The sequence below is a fragment of the Alexandromys fortis genome, unplaced genomic scaffold (genome assembly GCF_014885135.2).
Source record: "Alexandromys fortis isolate MF-2015 unplaced genomic scaffold, M_Fortis_MF-2015_v1.1 scaffold_3, whole genome shotgun sequence".
Taxonomy (NCBI): domain Eukaryota; kingdom Metazoa; phylum Chordata; class Mammalia; order Rodentia; family Cricetidae; genus Alexandromys; species Alexandromys fortis.
Genome location: NW_026067909.1, coordinates 2,660,295 through 2,676,707, shown reverse-complemented (window position 1 = coordinate 2,676,707; position 16,413 = coordinate 2,660,295). Strand labels below are relative to the sequence as shown.

General features: G+C 46.3%; 1 protein-coding gene across 1 annotated transcript in view; it reads left to right on the top strand.

Annotated features, from left to right (window-relative positions):
• The window catches only part of Adam12 (ADAM metallopeptidase domain 12), a 312,949-nt gene that overhangs the window by 240,169 nt on the left and 56,367 nt on the right, over nucleotides 1-16,413 (top strand). Inside the window, exon 11 of the mRNA XM_050137344.1 lies at nucleotides 66-214. Coding sequence (XP_049993301.1) covers nucleotides 66-214 — 149 coding nt within the window. The remainder of the gene's footprint in view (nucleotides 1-65; nucleotides 215-16,413) is intronic.

Below are 16,413 nucleotides of genomic sequence, written 5' to 3'. Positions count from 1 at the left end.
AAAATGGGGGAGACAAGGCCAAGCAGATGTGAACTGTAAGTGTGCGCTCTTGTGTTTCCCTCGAGGACCATTCAGACAGCCCCCTTGGCGCTGCCGTGACCTTGGCACATGAGCTGGGCCACAATTTCGGAATGAACCATGACACCCTGGAGAGGGGCTGTAGCTGCAGAATGGCGGCAGACAAAGGAGGCTGCATCATGAACCCTTCCACCGGGTAAGTGCCAGGCTCCAGTGGCCCAGGACTGCCCGGTGCACAGCTTGAATTGTGTGCTGAGAAACATCTTAGAAAAAGAGGAAACGCGCCCCTTCCCCGCCCAGTTTTCTGACTAAAGAATCTATAGAAGTTTCTCGAAAGAAATTCCTGCGCAGGGAGCAAGAGTGTAGACTGTGTGTTCTGGCGAGTCATGGGCAGCCAGCTTCAATGCCACATAGCACAAGGGCTGGCCTCTTCCCTGGGATGCGGTGGGGATGGATGCTATTATTTAGAAATCACAAATTATCCTACAATCTCAGCACATGTTTCTGATTTGAGCATTCGGTTTCAGCCGACATCGGCTGGAGGAGCCAGGCTTCTGAGGGCCTTGGGAATTCACCCTACAGATTGAAATGGGTCATGTATCCTAGATGATCACATCCTGAAGCATGCTGGGTAGAAGGTGCCTTTTGCCTCTGGTTGGATGGGGGTGAGGGTTGATTAGAGTATCCATGTTGGCAGACCACTTCACCAGACCTCAGGGGGTTGAACGAAATGACTTTCCTGCTTCCAAAGATTGGGTGATTCCATTTCATTCAATGATTTTCTGCAACCTGAGACTCGGTTTCTCCAGAAAACATAGAAGCTAGCCCCACTATTGAAGCCCTTGAGTGAGGGTGACTCAGATGCCACCTGGTATCTTCTGACAACTCTAAGAGCCTGTCCCAAGCTGGGCTGATCTAGGCAAGCTTAGAAAAGGAGAGCACACTCTGGGCATGGTGCCCTGTCCTTGTCCTAAAACCCAAGACCTTGTAGACACTTCTCCCATGAAGCTTCCCCAGCCAAGTCTCCTGTCTAAGTTTGTTGAATTGTGACAGAAGGGGCCAAAGTGTTGACCCAATGACCCAACAGCTGGGTTCTGGGAGGCGTTGCTGCCAAGGAGAAATCACGGCTTGAGAGAGACTAGCTGCCTGTTAGCTTAAGGCCCAGATGAGGGAAGGATTGTTGAAGAATGTAGTCTCACCTTTGCAAGAAGAAGGATGGACTGAAGAGTGTAGTCTTGACTTTGCAAACAGCCCCCAGAGGGGCTCCTACCAATGGCTTTTAGGCCACCAATCAAAGGCTGGGCTAAACCACACAGCCCGTACCAAAGCGTTGCAGCCTCACGTGAGCCACTGCCCAGGTCCCTGCCCTTCGCCGCAAGTTACTGCTGCTTCAGGTTACCCTCATGAGCTTTCCAAACCTGCAGGACCAACCTCTCATTCCTGGTTCTGCCTTAAACATAATTGAATAGGGTCACATAGGCCTTGTTTAGTGATAACAGGACCTAACTGAAGGCGAAGAGAGTTTAAAGCCATACTACCGGGGAGCTCTTGGCATGGCCCACCCTTGGCCCACAGGCTACATGCAACCTAAAACAGAGATGAACTTGACTCGACACAAAATTGTATACCCACTTAAAACAGGATGAGGTATCTCTTTTTGCAATTTTATTTTTACAACTCAGTTGTGCAGTTCTCAAGCGTGAACTTTCTAGATGACATCATGTCACCATGTCACAATGTCACAAGGCTGAATGTGCCTGCTAGAGACTGCCAAGTGGTAGTCTCTGAGAGGAAGCTTGGCCCCACTGAAACATAACATTCTCTGTATACAAACCCTGAAAGAGGGGAAGAACCAGCTGGGAATTTAGAGCCAGGAGCCACTGCTGGGGGTGTGAGGTTGGTCTGAGGCCTGAATGCACTTTCTGTCTCACTGTCCTGGGGGCCTAGATAGGGCCAACCTCCCTGGAGAGTGTGTGGAGTGGCTCAAGGTTGAGCTGGTGGGAGCTAGCCTGCCGCAGGGTGGTCTCTGTGTCTTCTCATTCTTGAGGAACTCATTCAGAGGACAGAGCAAATGATCTCCATGCCTCATCCCCCTGATTATCCCGCGGACACTAATACATCTACCCACACACCTCCAGGAAGGGTCCCCGCTGACCAACTGCGTTGCCGGCTGACATAGCTCGTGCTTTCTCATTTTTGATCAAAGAAAATGGAAGAGGACAGTCTAAGTCAAGTCTAGATTGAAGAGACCATGTCATCCCAGTTCTGACCCAATGGCCCAATCAAGGGTTCTCGTGCACACAGGCAGAGAAGCAAACCCCTGGGCCTTTGTGAGCCTTGTTGGCAAAATGCATAGGTCTATCTGTATGTCTCCCCTGCCTCCCAGCCAGCCCGCCACCCACTCATCCTCTTGAATAGGAAGCACTGTGTCGGGAGTGCTCAGCTGAGGAAGACCCTACAGCCCGAAAGATCACAGGCATTTGCAGGCATGCTTTCTAGCACTCTTGGGGTTTTGTGTGAGGTCTTTCTTGCTGGCAGGTGTCCATGGCTGTGCCGAGTAATGCAAGCCAAATTACCCTAGAGATATCCGAACACCTCAGGTAGGAATGATATTGTTAAGAGCTCAGCAAAACATTTTGAGGGCTTCCCACACACACCAGGGGCTTGCTAATGGCCTTTATCTGATTTATTCCTTATTAGCAATGTCAGAGTTTTCTCTTTTGCTGAGCTTGTGTTTTTGGGTAAATCTTTTTCTATTTGGTTCTCCATTATGATCCCACATCCCTGTCCAGAGAGTGGTGTTTTTAATTTTCTCAGATGGAAAGCAACTTCCTAAGCAAGTGGGTGAATTAATCACCAAAGCCCAGAGTGAGGGGAAAGCCAAGGAGCCCAGACAATCCCCTGTCATCCATCACCTATGGTGGAATTTCCCAGGCTGCTCCAGCATTATCTCATAGTGGTGGTTCCCTTGCCTCATGGGGTCCCTGGGAGAGGAGGGGAAGTGGGATAAATGAGATCATTTGCCTCTGTAAACTATAAATCGCCCCCAAAGACAAAGGAGTATGGGTGTCATTTCGTTCACAGGGACAGCAAGCACAGAAGTCGGACCTTTTTCAGAATTCCCACTGAGCTGTAGGAAGGACTTCTGGGTTTAAACCTATTCAAACACCACCACCCTTTCTCTAATTTCTTCCACCCTGCTGACTGACCCATGGATGACTAGTATCAGAGATGCTGGTTAGTTGAAGCCTGAACCTGAAGGACACTCAGAAAGAGATAGATTAGTGGGCAGATTTGATAATAAGAGCTCAGAATCAAAAAGACATAAATACCAGAAATGGACTAAAGTGTGTGTCCTGTAGAGTCCCTGGTTTTCCCTGCACACAGTATGCCTGTACCCTAACTCTAAAATCATGGCCCAACCCTCAACCCTGACATGCGGGACTGGGAGTCTTGCAAACACAAGCATAGAACAGGGTCCTGTACAAGCCAGGGCACCTGATTTCCTTGCGCGCGGTAGCACTAGCTGGGGGAGTTTCCCTGTGGTTTTGTCTCATTATTTACCGGGAGCCCGTGAGGGCCTTGTGTTTTATGTCTTTGGAGACTGAGCACATAAGACCTGCCTTGGAAATTACTCTTTGTATGTGAAGTCTGGGGGTGGGGGTTGTGTAGGAGTTAAACTCAGCAGCGTCCATCCATTAAGGCGCTCCTTGCAGCTCTTGGTCTTCCTGGGTTGAGTGTGTTGCATTCATAGGAATAAGGATATCGGAGTGGCAAGAACACATTGGGAGTTAGCATGATAGTAAATATCACTTGCTACAGTTGGAATGTTAAGATTTATGTTCAAAAATAGAGCCACTGATTCCTCTAATTTTTACAAAAAAAAATCATTGAGAGCTAGGCACTTAGGCAGTCTGGGAGGAATGCATTGGAATCAGCCACACATTACGCTCTTTGATGGATGTTGGGTATACACCCATAGCAGGACAGACTCATATCTGTGTGGTTCCCATTATGATCCCATAACCCTGTCTAGAAAGTGGTGTTTTTAATTTTCTCAGATAGAAAGCAACTTCCTAAGCAAGCGGGTGAATTAATCACCAAAGCCCAGAGTGGGGGGAGGGGGGATGCTGAGGGGATTTGTCTTATAGTGGTAGAGAGAAATGAAAGAACCAGGCAACAAAACCCCTGTAGGTTGGAGTCTTGCAGCTGGTCAAGTGCTGGAAGAAACTGACCCGTCAATGTTCAACTCAAGTGAGACATCGACATCGGCCCCTCTGAGGCTCAGGGAACACTGACAAAAAAGAAGCAGAAAGAATTGAAAGAGGAGGAGGAAGCTGGGACAATGGTAAACAATGCTGCCTTCTGAGCATGGAATGGCTGTTTGACTCTTAAAGGCACTGTAGCTGTGATTGCCTGCACAAAATCTACACACGGTAGGGCCACACTCCTGTATATGGAGTGAGGAGAGGCTTATAGGGCCCGCCCCTCCCTGAGTTTTATCTAATTGACGGAGTCAATGAGGGAAGGAAAGGCATTTTCCTTAGTGGTCTCTCTACTGATGACCTTCAATACTCCCATAAGCCACCCTGGTGAAATTGACTGGGTCGCTAAACCAGCAGCAAAAAGAAAACATGAAAGTATAAGAGAAGCTAGCCGGGAAGAGTGGGGGACAGTGGGTGCCAGGGGCAAAAGATGAAGGGGGTAATATGATTAAAATATGTTCACATATGAAAATGTCATAATGAAACGTATTACTTCTAATTAAGATATATTGATTATAAACAACCAAGTGGGCTGGAGAGATGGCTCAGTCAGTAATATATTTGCTGCACAAGTATTGGGGACCTGAGTTTGGGTCCCCAGCACCCACATACAGAGTTGAGCACAGCGTTGGGTACCTGTAATTCCAGTGCCAGTGAAATTCCCGGGGCTTTCTAACTTGCTAGTCGAGTCAATTAGCAAGCTTGGGTTCAGTGAAAGAAGTGAAGTAAGTTGGAGAATGTTTGAGGAAAACACCCAGTGTTGACCTCTGACCTCCCCACACACATTCATACACACTCATCCATGCATACACACTCACATTTGCACATGCACGTGCATGCGCACGGATGGCAGGATCCTTGATTTCAGAAAACTGGCATTCTTTGTAGTGGAGCGACGGGCAAGGGATCTGGAGGCGGCAAGTTGAAAAGAGCAGAGTTCTGATTGGAAGATTCTGTAGGTATGGGAGGGTCTCATCAATGAGCATCTTCTTTACTCTCTCTAAGCTAACCTGGGTACCATAGCATCCATCTGTAGGCACTTGTATGTTCATCTAAGACAGTAGTTCTCAGCCTTCATAATGCTGCAGCCCTTTAATACAGCTCCTCGTATTGTGGTGACCCCCAACCATAAAATTATTTCTTTGCTGCTTCATAACTGTCATTTTGCTACTGTTACGAACTGTAATGTATATATCTGATTTCTCCACTTTCTTTATGTAGGCACTTAGTGCTATGAACTTTCCTCTTAGCACTGCTTTCATGGTGTCCCATAGGTTTGGGTACATTGTGCCTTCATTTTCATTGAATTCTAAGAAGTCTTTAATTTCTTTATTTCTTCCTTGACCCAGGAGTGGTTCAGTAGTTCACTGTTCAATTTCCATGAGTTTGTGGGCTTTCTGAGAGTAGTGTTGTTGTTGTTAAATTCTCACTTTAAACCATGCTGATCCGATAAGACACAGGGGTTATTCCAATTCATTTGTATCTGTTGAGGTTTGCTTTGTTACCGAGTCAGTCTTGGAGAAGGTTCCATGAGGTGCTGAGAAGAAGGTATATTCTTTTGTGTTTGGGTGAAATGATCTGTAGATATCTGCTAAGTCCATTTGATTCATGACATCTGTTAGTTCTTTTATTTCTCTGTTAAGTTTCTGTCTGGCTGACCTGTCCAGTGGTAAGAGTGGAGTTTTAAAGTCTCCCACTATTAGTGTGTGGTGTTTGATGTGTGATTTAAACTTTAGTAATGTTTCTTTTAAATGTGTGGGTGCTCTTGTATTTAGGGCATAGATGTTCAAAATTGAGACTTCCTCTTGATGGATTGTTCCTGTTATGAGTATAAAATGTCCATCTCCATCTCTTCTGATTGATTTTAGTTTGAAGTCTATTTTGTTAAACATTAACTTGTTTCTTAGGTCCATTTGATTGGAAAATCTTTTCCCAACCCTTTACTCGGAGGTAATGTTTGTCCTTGAGGTTTAGGTGTGTCTCTTGTATAGAGCAGAAGGATGGATCCTCCTTTTGCATTCATTCTCTTAGACTGTGTCTTTTTATAGGTGAATTGAGTCCATTGATATTGAGATATTAATGACCGTGATTGTAGATTCCTGTTATTTTTCGGTGGTAGTGTTTATGTGTTTCCCTCCTTTGGGGTTTGCTGGTGTGAGGTTATCTGTTGCCTGTGTTTTTGTGGGTACAGTTAGCTTCCTTGGGTTGGAGTTTTCCTTCTAGTGCTTTCTGTAGGGCTGGATTTATGGATAGGTATTGTTTAAATCTGGTTTTGTCATGGAATATCTTGTTTTCTCCACTGATGGTGATTGAAAGCTTTGCTGGGTATAGTAGCCTGGGTTTGTGTCCATGGTCTCTTAGTGTCTGCGGTATATCTGTCCAGGACCTTCTGGCTTTTGTGGTTTCCATTGAGAATTTGAGTGTAATTCTGACAGGTCTGCCTTTATATGTTACTTGACCTTTTCCCTTTGCAGCTCTTAATATTCTTTCCTTATTCTGTATGTTTTGTGTTTTGATTATTATGTGGCGAGGGGATTTTTTTATTGGTCCAGTGTATGTAAATATCTGATATGCAGGATATCTGATAGGCTACCTCTGTGGGGTTCCAGACCCCTGGGCTGATAAACACTGCTCTAAGAGATAAAGAAAAATTTTTAAACTCAACCATGGTACCACACTTCAGTCTTCATGAGAATGGCCGATAATTTCATTCCCTATGGGCAGGAAGCCAAATCTGGAAGGGGTAAGCTGAAAATGCATCTGGGAGCAAAGGCCAGGCTGAGCCTTCAAGGGACTGAGCAGAAGTCAAGCTGTCCTCTCCCTGAGCATCTCCAGCTCGTCTCGTGCTAAAATGGAATTTCTCTTTGAAAGGATTTGTCTGAAAATGCATGTCAAGGGGGTGGAATGAATAGTGGTTTCCTGTGGAAGCTCCCAGAGGCTGATAAGATGTACCAGAGCCCAAGAGTCATCCACACAGAATACACACACCATCCAAATCTACCCCCTTCTGAACTCTGAGCAGCTGTGTAAGATCTTGGAACACTCTGGATGTGGAGGGATTTGCAAAGACGGAGTTGAAGGCACTTATTTCTCTGAATCATCTCATTTGAGGAGGGCAGGTTTGGGGAGAGGGGGGTTTTGTTTTTTGTTTTTTTTCCCCCCAGTTTAATCAAATCCTCATCATTTTTCTCAAAGTGGTGGGATAAAGGATAGAAATCTTTATCCAGGGACAAAGAGAAAGAAAAAGCCTTAATGGCAAAGGGGGGCTCCAGGAAGATGAAATATTACTGGTCAGAATCAATTTAATTATCCAGCCAGCATCCTAGAGTTGGCTACGTCCTGACTGTAGTTTAGGAGATGATGGCCTGGCAGGAATATAAACAGGGCAGGAAGACCTCATTAGCATACAGCACTCAAGCTCTTGCTTACTGCCTGGGTAAGGAGCTGCAGCTTACTGGAAAAGAAAGGGGTTTGTCTGTAGTTAATTCAGACTTCAAATACTGTATGATGGTCCCAGGGCATGGCAGAATTGTCCTTTTCTCTTGGGCTGGACACTTTGAAAGCATTGCTCCTTAAGTATCCAGTCCAGGGCAAGTGACACTGGAAATGGAGGGCACTTATGCTGCCCTGGGTCAGTGAAGAAGACACAAGTGTGTCCGTTTTCAAAATAGGAGAACTGGCACTCAGATGTCCACCAAGTCACAAAGTTTCTGACCCATCCAAGCTGAAGCCCGGGGATCTAAAGCTGAGTCACCTCCTAGTATGTTTGCCACATGAAAGTAGCCATGGCCATATTTGGACTTCATGTTAGGACAAAGGTCTTCCTAGGACAAAGCCGTGTCCCTGTGCAACTTCTGGGAGGCAGAAGACAGCCCCATTTTAAAACTGCAAAACTCCTTCAAATTACATCACTACAGCAGAATTATTTTCTGTTGTGGCCTCTTTAATCTTTACTTTATTAGTAAAGACATTACCGCTGAAGCTCTCCCTGACCCCATTCCCTCCCATGCCTGTACCCCACATGGTTTCCTCCTCTTTCTAGAAAGTGGGGCAACAGCTTTGACGTGAAGGCACGGGTTATTTCTGGGCCTCTCTGTAATTATGCTATCCAGAAGGAACCATAAAATTCTCATCTGTCACATGAGATCAGATACTTGTTTTATCCATTGCTGAATCCCCAGCACCTAGAACAGCATCCAGCACGTACTAGAACCAATAAGTCTTCCTGGAAGGAAGGGTGGGTGGATGTGTTGGTGATTGGATTGATGGGCAGGTGGCAAGCATCTCGATGGGTTGGGGGAGGTATATGGATGTAGACAGATGGGTAGATGGATGGATGGTGAGTAGAGAGTTTGCAGATGGATAGGTGTGGGGAGAGATGGGTGAGCAGATGGATGAATGGGTGAGTGGATAGGTGGGTGAATGGATGGATGGAGAGGTGGGTGGATTGATAAGGAAAAGATGGGTGGGTTGGCAGTTGGTGGATGGTTGGGCGGATGGGGGGGGATGGATGGCTGTTTGGATTGATGGGTAGGTTGGTGGATGGGTGATGGATCATGGATGGATGAGTAGATGATGATTGGATGAGTAGATGAATCGATGTGTGACAATTAAAACACAATCATTGTTTCATATTTTAATGACTAACTCTCTAGAGGAAAAACCTGTCTAATCATCATCGCTTTATCAAACCTAGAATTGGCACCACCTCCATTTGCCTTTTTTGTGTGCACCATGTCTTTATACAGAGGGATTACAATAGCTTACAAGAACAGACTCAATATAATCAAGAGGAAAACTTTAAAACAAACTTAAAAGAGTCAAGTAAACATAGAGGATGAGGAGGCCAGGCCCGCTGCCATTCTGCGTGCACTCTGTGGAGACTAGGGAGATGAGAGCAGTTTGCTCTGCAGAATGTAGGGTCTTCCCAGTGAGGCTTTTCCTGGAGGCACATCAGAAAACATGTACAGTGTTGTAGTTGTAGAACATATGAAGAGACACCCCCACCTGACCTCTCCCCGGCTCTACACTCATCTGGTGTCTTTCTTGTGTTATTGTCATAGCCCTGAGAACACAGACACACTCAGCTCCATCTCTCAGACAAGAAGACTGCAGGTCAGGGAGGATACGGGCCCTGCCTGGTTAGGCTCCGTTTCTGGCTGTCAGCCCAGCCTCTTGCCCCTCACCAGGTGCCAGTGAGCTTTGGTGCCTCCAGCTCTTCCCCTCACCGTTCCTGTATTCCCTGGTGGTAACCCCTGCAAGAGCTGCCCAGTGGGGCCAGAACAGGATGTGTGCTGATTCCTGCCCTAGCCTGGGTTCAGATTTCTCTGTGGTGGCTGTTTTACCCACCAGGTCTGATGAGATGCACCTTCCTCCTTATAAGCATGGGCTGTGCAGGTGTGTTGGGTGCAGCAGCAGAAAACGACCTCTTACTTGAGGTGTATAAATCACCCCTCATTAAGCACAGCGCCTGTTTATGACTGTCAGCGCCCAGCCTTGGAAAACCCCACAAGCAGCAGCCTTTCCATTTAACCAAACACCAAGCAGCTCACCTGACACGGGGGGCCTCTGCCAAACCAACCGAGAAGAGAGGTTTTTTTCAGTCTGAACGCCACCCGTCCCTGCCTGTGGGTTCTCAGCTTTCAGGACTTGCTCCTGGAGGAAACATCTACTCAACGCAGAAGTGAGAAACCCACCGTGGTAGCATCCAGAAGCCTCCCGTGCGTGGCTCACCTCACCACAGCACAGTTACCGTGTCTTTACTCAATTTCTGGGGAATTGGATTCACACTTTCATTAGGTTCCAGAGAGGAGGATCAGAAGTTAAAGTTCGCATGTTTAGCCCATGAACAATAATGTTCTGCAGATGGAGCCATTCCGTGTCCCAGGTGCTTTCTATTAACCACAGCCATGTCTTACTGAGGTGAGGACATTCTGGGGCCATCACCCCAGCCTGTGTGTTCCTTAGCCTTCTGTAGCCCATCTGCAAGACCCCCTGGGTCAGCATCGGTTCAGATGAAGTCACTGCTATTCTTGCAGAAATATAAAGATGCAGTTCCAGTCCATCCTCTGAGCCAGTGTTCTTCATATCCAGCCATACACCATCGGGTAGCAAAATGGAGTCAGCTCATGTCCACCACCACCACCCTAGTAATTAGAGGCCTAGGGAATGAATATGGCGGACTTCTGTTCAGAAACCCTGAATTCAGTTCCAGCTCTGCTTCACTGTGATCCTGGTAAGGTGCCTCACCTCTCTGAACTCCAGTTTCTTCAGCTGAAAAGCCACAGTGATGGAATTTGACGCATGGAGTATCAGCAAGGGGGTTTACTAAGCCAAGGATGAGTGTTGTCAGCATTTCTAAGCCCCTTAAGAATGAGGAGGAAGGAAGACAGGCCCTGAACCTTGATGGTCCCCACAAGCAGCATGGCAATCCCATCAGACTGCAGAATGAAGACAAGGCCAATCGCCCAGGGGTGCCAACATTGCCAGCCAGCCAGACTCTAGGACCCACTTGGTTGCACGTAGGTGCTGGGCCTGGAGGTGAAGGGTTTATACAGATATGCTCAAGCCACACCCAGTGTCTCAGTTCACTTCCTGTTGCCTGCCGATCAAGATGTAGGATTCTCAGCTCCAGGACCATGTCTGCCTGCATGCCAGCATGTCCCAACATGATGATAATGGACTAAACATCTGAAACTGTAAGCCATTCCATTAAATTTTTTCCTTTATAAGAGTTGCCACAGACATGGTACCTCTTCATAGCAATAGAAACCCTAACTAAGATAGATGATTGGTTGGTTAATTTGTTGGTTGATTGGATGATGCCATTCCCAGTGTATCTTAACTGCCTGCAGTGGGTCCCCTTGAGATTTTCCCCTTCTATGTTAGTATGTTGATTGGCTCATCCTCATTCATGTCTTATTTAGGCAGCCATATTATTGAGGTATCATGGGTGGAGCTTCCCTGTCATTTCTAGGAGACATAATCTCACAGATGACTTTCTGTCCTCTTGACTCTATACTCTTTCTGCCCCCTCTCCTAAAATGTTCCCTGACCTTGGGCTCAGGATTGTGTTGAAGACATATGAAATGTATCTAGGAACCCCACAGTAACTTATTCTCTTCTTTGGGCCAGTTGTGGTTTCTTTAAGGGTCCCTGTGTGTTACAAAGAGAGATGTCTTTGATGATCAGCGGGAGCTACACTTATCTGTGGGTCCAAGGACAAATATTTAGAATTGCATGCTGATTTAGTAAAGTGGCAAATGTGGGTACACCTCTAAGATCCATGACCTCACTAGCCCCAGATAGATGCCTAGGTTTCTAGTACCAGGTCTGCTCTTGTAGAAATAAGAGCGGCGGGGCTGCGTCCCCAGCACCCCAGCCGCCTGCTAGCTTATGCCCGAAATAACAACATACAAACTGTATTCATTTAAAGACTGCTTGGCCCATTTCTATCTAGCCTCTTCTAGGCTAATTCTCACACCTGGATTAGCCCATTTCTAATAATGCGTGTAAGCACCCCAATGTGCGCTTACCAGGAAGATTCTAACCTATGTCCATCTTGGGTCGGAGCTTCATCGCGTGTACCTCAGAGAGCAGAGCTATCGGGAGAGCGGAGCATGGCGTCTCTGCTCCAGAGCAGAGCTGTCGAGTCTGATCTCACTTCCTCTTCTTCCCAGCATCCTATTCTGTTTACTCCTCCCACCTATGTTTTAACCTATCAGGGCCAAGGAGTTTCTTTATTGCTTAACCAATGAAATCAACAGATTGATATATGACACTACCACATCATGCTCTTGTTGAACAGTCCTTATGTCCACCGAGATGTGAGCACACCATTTTAGCCTTGGGGTTGGCATGCTGATCATCACTGTAGTTCATAGGCACCATCACTGAGTAGACTGTTGGTCGCCTTTCTCCTTTGCAAGGTTCATAGCTCCTTCTGCTACTATGAAAACTTGTCTTTAGGGAGAAGACTTTCAAGTCAGACCCAGCTTGGGTCCTCTAGGTCTTGTATCCAAAGTGGGATTTCTGAAGTGTATGCTGTCTTTAACTACTTATCCTCAACCTCTGGGAGGTAATCAAGGGAAACAGAAGAAGCCCATATTGTTTGGGGAGTCTGTTGGACTCTCCTGACTGACAACTCAAAGGGAGGTTATTAGGCCTGGTATTGGGGAGTTTTTTAGTCTATGGCTAATGGAGGAAGCTCTGTCAGCCCAAGCAGGATAACATCATTTAAACTATATATGCACATGTGTATACATGGATTTATATGAATGCAATCTTCCGTAAGTACTACTGTGATTTCTTTCTTTACCCTCCTCTCTCCATCTCCTTTTGTATCGGCATCTTTTCTCCCTCAAGTAAAAACACACCCTGTTTTGTCCATTTCCTTTTTCAGATCTCATAACCTGCTATGCCCCTTTCTATTGCTGATCCCGCCAGCCCCTTTTACTCTCCTGGTTCCAGCAGCCCTCCGTGTTGTAGCCTTGGAGTTGGGAACCACAGATGAGAGAAAGCTTATGACGCTTGTCTTTCTGGGTCTGGATTACTTCGCCCAAAATGATCTTTTGTAGTTCATCTATTTACCTGCCAAGTTCATGATTCCATTTTTTTCCTTACGGCTGAATAGTCTCCCATAGTGTAGAGGTACCACATTTTCATCCTCCTGTTGCCAGCTGAAGGACATTTGGTTCATTTCCATGTCCTAGCTATTGTGAAAGAGCAGCAATGAACAAGGCTGAGCAAGTGTCTGTGAAGTAGGATGTTGAGTCTTTGGGAACAAGCCAAGGAGTGGTAGAGCTGGATCATATAGCGGATTTATTTTTTTTCAGCTTTTTGAGAATTATCCACACTGCTTTCCAGAGTGGTGAAGCAAGTTTCCCATCCCACCAGCAATAAGTGGGGGTACCCCCTCTCCCCACATTCTCATCATCATTTATTGTTGGTTGTTTTTGTTGCTCTTTGCCATTCTGATTAGGGTGAGATGAAGTCTCAAAGTGATTTTGATTTTGATTTGTATTCCCCTAATTCCTAAGAGTGACAAATAATTTTAAGATATTTCTTTTGAGAACTCTTTGTTCGGATCTGTAGAACACTTTATGAATGAATTGGGGTTGCAGGGGTTGAGTCTTTGTTTTCTGAGTTCTTTATATATTCTAGATGTTAATCCTGTGCCATATGCATTGCTGACAAAGATGCTCTCCCATTCAGCAGGCTTCCTCTTTACTTGATTGTTTCTTAACTTGTGCAAAAGCTTTTTTAGTTCTTTGCAGTCCCACTTGTTAATTGCTGACCTTAATTCTTGGGCAAATGGAGTCCTGTTCAGGAAGTCTTCCTTGCACCGATATCGTGTAAGATATACTGTTTTCTTCTAGGTTGTTGTTGTTTTTGTTTTTGTTTTTGTTTTTTTTAGTCAATTTAAAGAGATAAATGTGGGTGGCTTCCCGCTGCATTTCCCCAAAGCGGGCTTTCTCCATCACACAGTTGTGTTGTGTCTGAGCTATGTTCATCCAGGGCCTGAGATGGTCCCTTCCGCTTCCTTCCTCACTCCTGCACTGAAATAGGGAACTGAGAGACTGAACCACATGACCAGAGATACAACAGAGCCACGGGGAACCATAAGACCTGCAGCCCCTGAAATCAGCCTCCTCCCAGCAGCTTGGCCAGGAAGCCTGATTTTTCTGGAAAAGTGGTTGTTGCCTAACGGTTCCCAGAGAGCTTTCATGAGGCTGATAACTCCTGACTTCTGTCAGGGTTGATAAATTGGCCGAGTGTGAGTCATCCCAAGAATACAGCCACAAAAGCACACAATAGGCTCGAACAAGAAAAGGCTTTTCTGGCTGCAGACTTCTCAAAGCCGAAGTTGTTCCTAATCCTGTTTGACTTGGCAGTTGGGAGACAGCTGGATATTAAGCCATGCCTGTCTGTACAGTGAGAAGCCCTTAGCGACTTCCTCTCTCTGAAAAGTCGTGGGGTTTTATTTTCCTACAAGTCACCCACCTTTCCACTTCATTCTCTCTTTATGTCTAACCCTGCATTCCGTGCGGTAAGCTTGCCCCCAGTGTGCCTGGTAGTTAAATATGAGAGAAAAGGGGTGAGTGCGTCTAACAAAAGAGGTCATTTCTGAGCAGGAACCTCAGCAGGATGGCTGCGGTGTCGGAGATAAATTCTCCGCGCTGATCTGAAAGAAGCTCTCCTTTCTGGGTCTCAGGTATAATTATTTTAAAGTGTTCTTGTGCCCAGGGACAGAAGCGTGTGAAATGGCTTCTTTTCCGAGTAATTTCTCCACTTTTATTGCTGTGCTCAAGTCTGCCATTGCTGTCTGTCAGTTCAATTAGCTGCTGACCTGGCGTATCGGGGGACAATTTATTAAATGTATTGAACGGTGTACTGTGATGAGTTCGCCAAGGGCTGTGGGAGAAACAAATTTGTGTGCTTAAGTACATACGATGGACTAAGCAAGATCTTTGGTGTCACAAAAAGCTACAAAAAGAGAGCCCAGGTTGGTACTCTCTTCATTGGAGCTCCAGGGAATAGGGCTCCTGAGTAAGAAAGCAAGAATACAGGTGAGAGGAAGCCAGAATTAGGATGCTGGCTCTTGGAGCAGGTGGAAGGGAGCATCTCTCTGTTCACAGACACCACCTTGCACCTAATTTGCATGCAGCGCAAGGACCCAAGTATTACTGAAGTTATATTTTGTTCTGTTTTTGAGATAGGATCTTTCTATGTAGTCTTCTAGTCTTCTTGGCTCTCCGGGAACTTACTACGTAGACCAGGCTGATCTTGTACTCACAGAGATCCACCTGTCTCTGCCTCCCAAGGGCTAGGGTTAATGATGTCCTTAACGACACCAATGTTGCTGTGATTCTTAATATTTTCAGACTCATTCCAGATTTGGGTTGGTCTTGAGACAGGCTGATACTTAGGGAAGTTTAAGTCCATGATCAATAAGGTCTTCCAAATGCTGTCCAGTGTTTCTCAGAAAACGGCACCATGGTGTCTACCGGAACGGCATCAAAGCAGAGCATGGGAAGCGTGCACTCTAAGGAACCTGCACTGTGCTCCTGTGACGACACAAGTAGGTGTGGGTTGCTCCACTCGGTATCCTTAGGACATGAACTCAGATCTTAGGCGAGGAGTTTTCAAACATAAACCAGCCTCTCTTGGGCCATCTAGTGATAACCAGATATAGTGCTGTCTTACCATGGAACAATCTTTGAGCCCCAGAAAGGGATGTTGGGCTGATACATGCTACAGTGTGGATGAGAGCCTTGAAGCACTAGGCTGTGAGCAAGAACCAGCTGCACAAGGGGTCACAGTGTGGGCCGCTTCCTCCAGGCCATGAACACAAGTGACTACGGAACAGCCGTGGGGGTGAGTGGTGGTTCTGCTTTGCTGGCCCGTGGCTTCGCTAGAACACTCTTGACACAGACCCATTTGGGAGAGGAGAGGACTAGTTTTAGTTCACACTTGCAGATACCAGTCCACATTTGAGATAAATCAAGGCAGGAACCAGAAAGGAGCACTGATTACTGGCTCATGCTCAGCCTCCTTTCCCATAAAGCTCAGGTTTACCTGTCTAGGGATGATGCTGCCCAGAGTGGGCGGAGCCCGCCCACGTGCATCATAATCAAGATAATCTCCCACAAGCACGGTGATCTGGGCAATCCCCCTATGAACACTCCCTCAGATGACCCTAGACCATGTCAAGATGGCAGGTGACAGTAGCTAGGATAGTAATAAAGAGAATGTTCCAGAAGTACAAACTGACTGTGGTCCTACAAGATTGCCTGTGAACTAAGGATCACTAAATGGTAAATTTAAAGTGACTTAAAAGGTGAATTTCCCGTGTTGTTGATGTGGGAGTGTCATATATCAATCTGTTGATTTCATTGGTTAAGTTATAATAAACCAACTGCTTGGCCTCAGCTTGGAACATAGATGGGAGGAGTAAACAGAATAGAATTCTGGGCGGAAGAGGAAGTAAGGTCAGACTCTGCTCTGCTTCCGGGGAGACCCGACAGCTCTGCTGGAGCAGAGACGCCATGCTCAGCTCTCCCAGGCAGCTGCAACCCACGATGGACTTAGGCTAGAATCTTTCCGGTAAGCGCACCTTGGGGTGCTTACA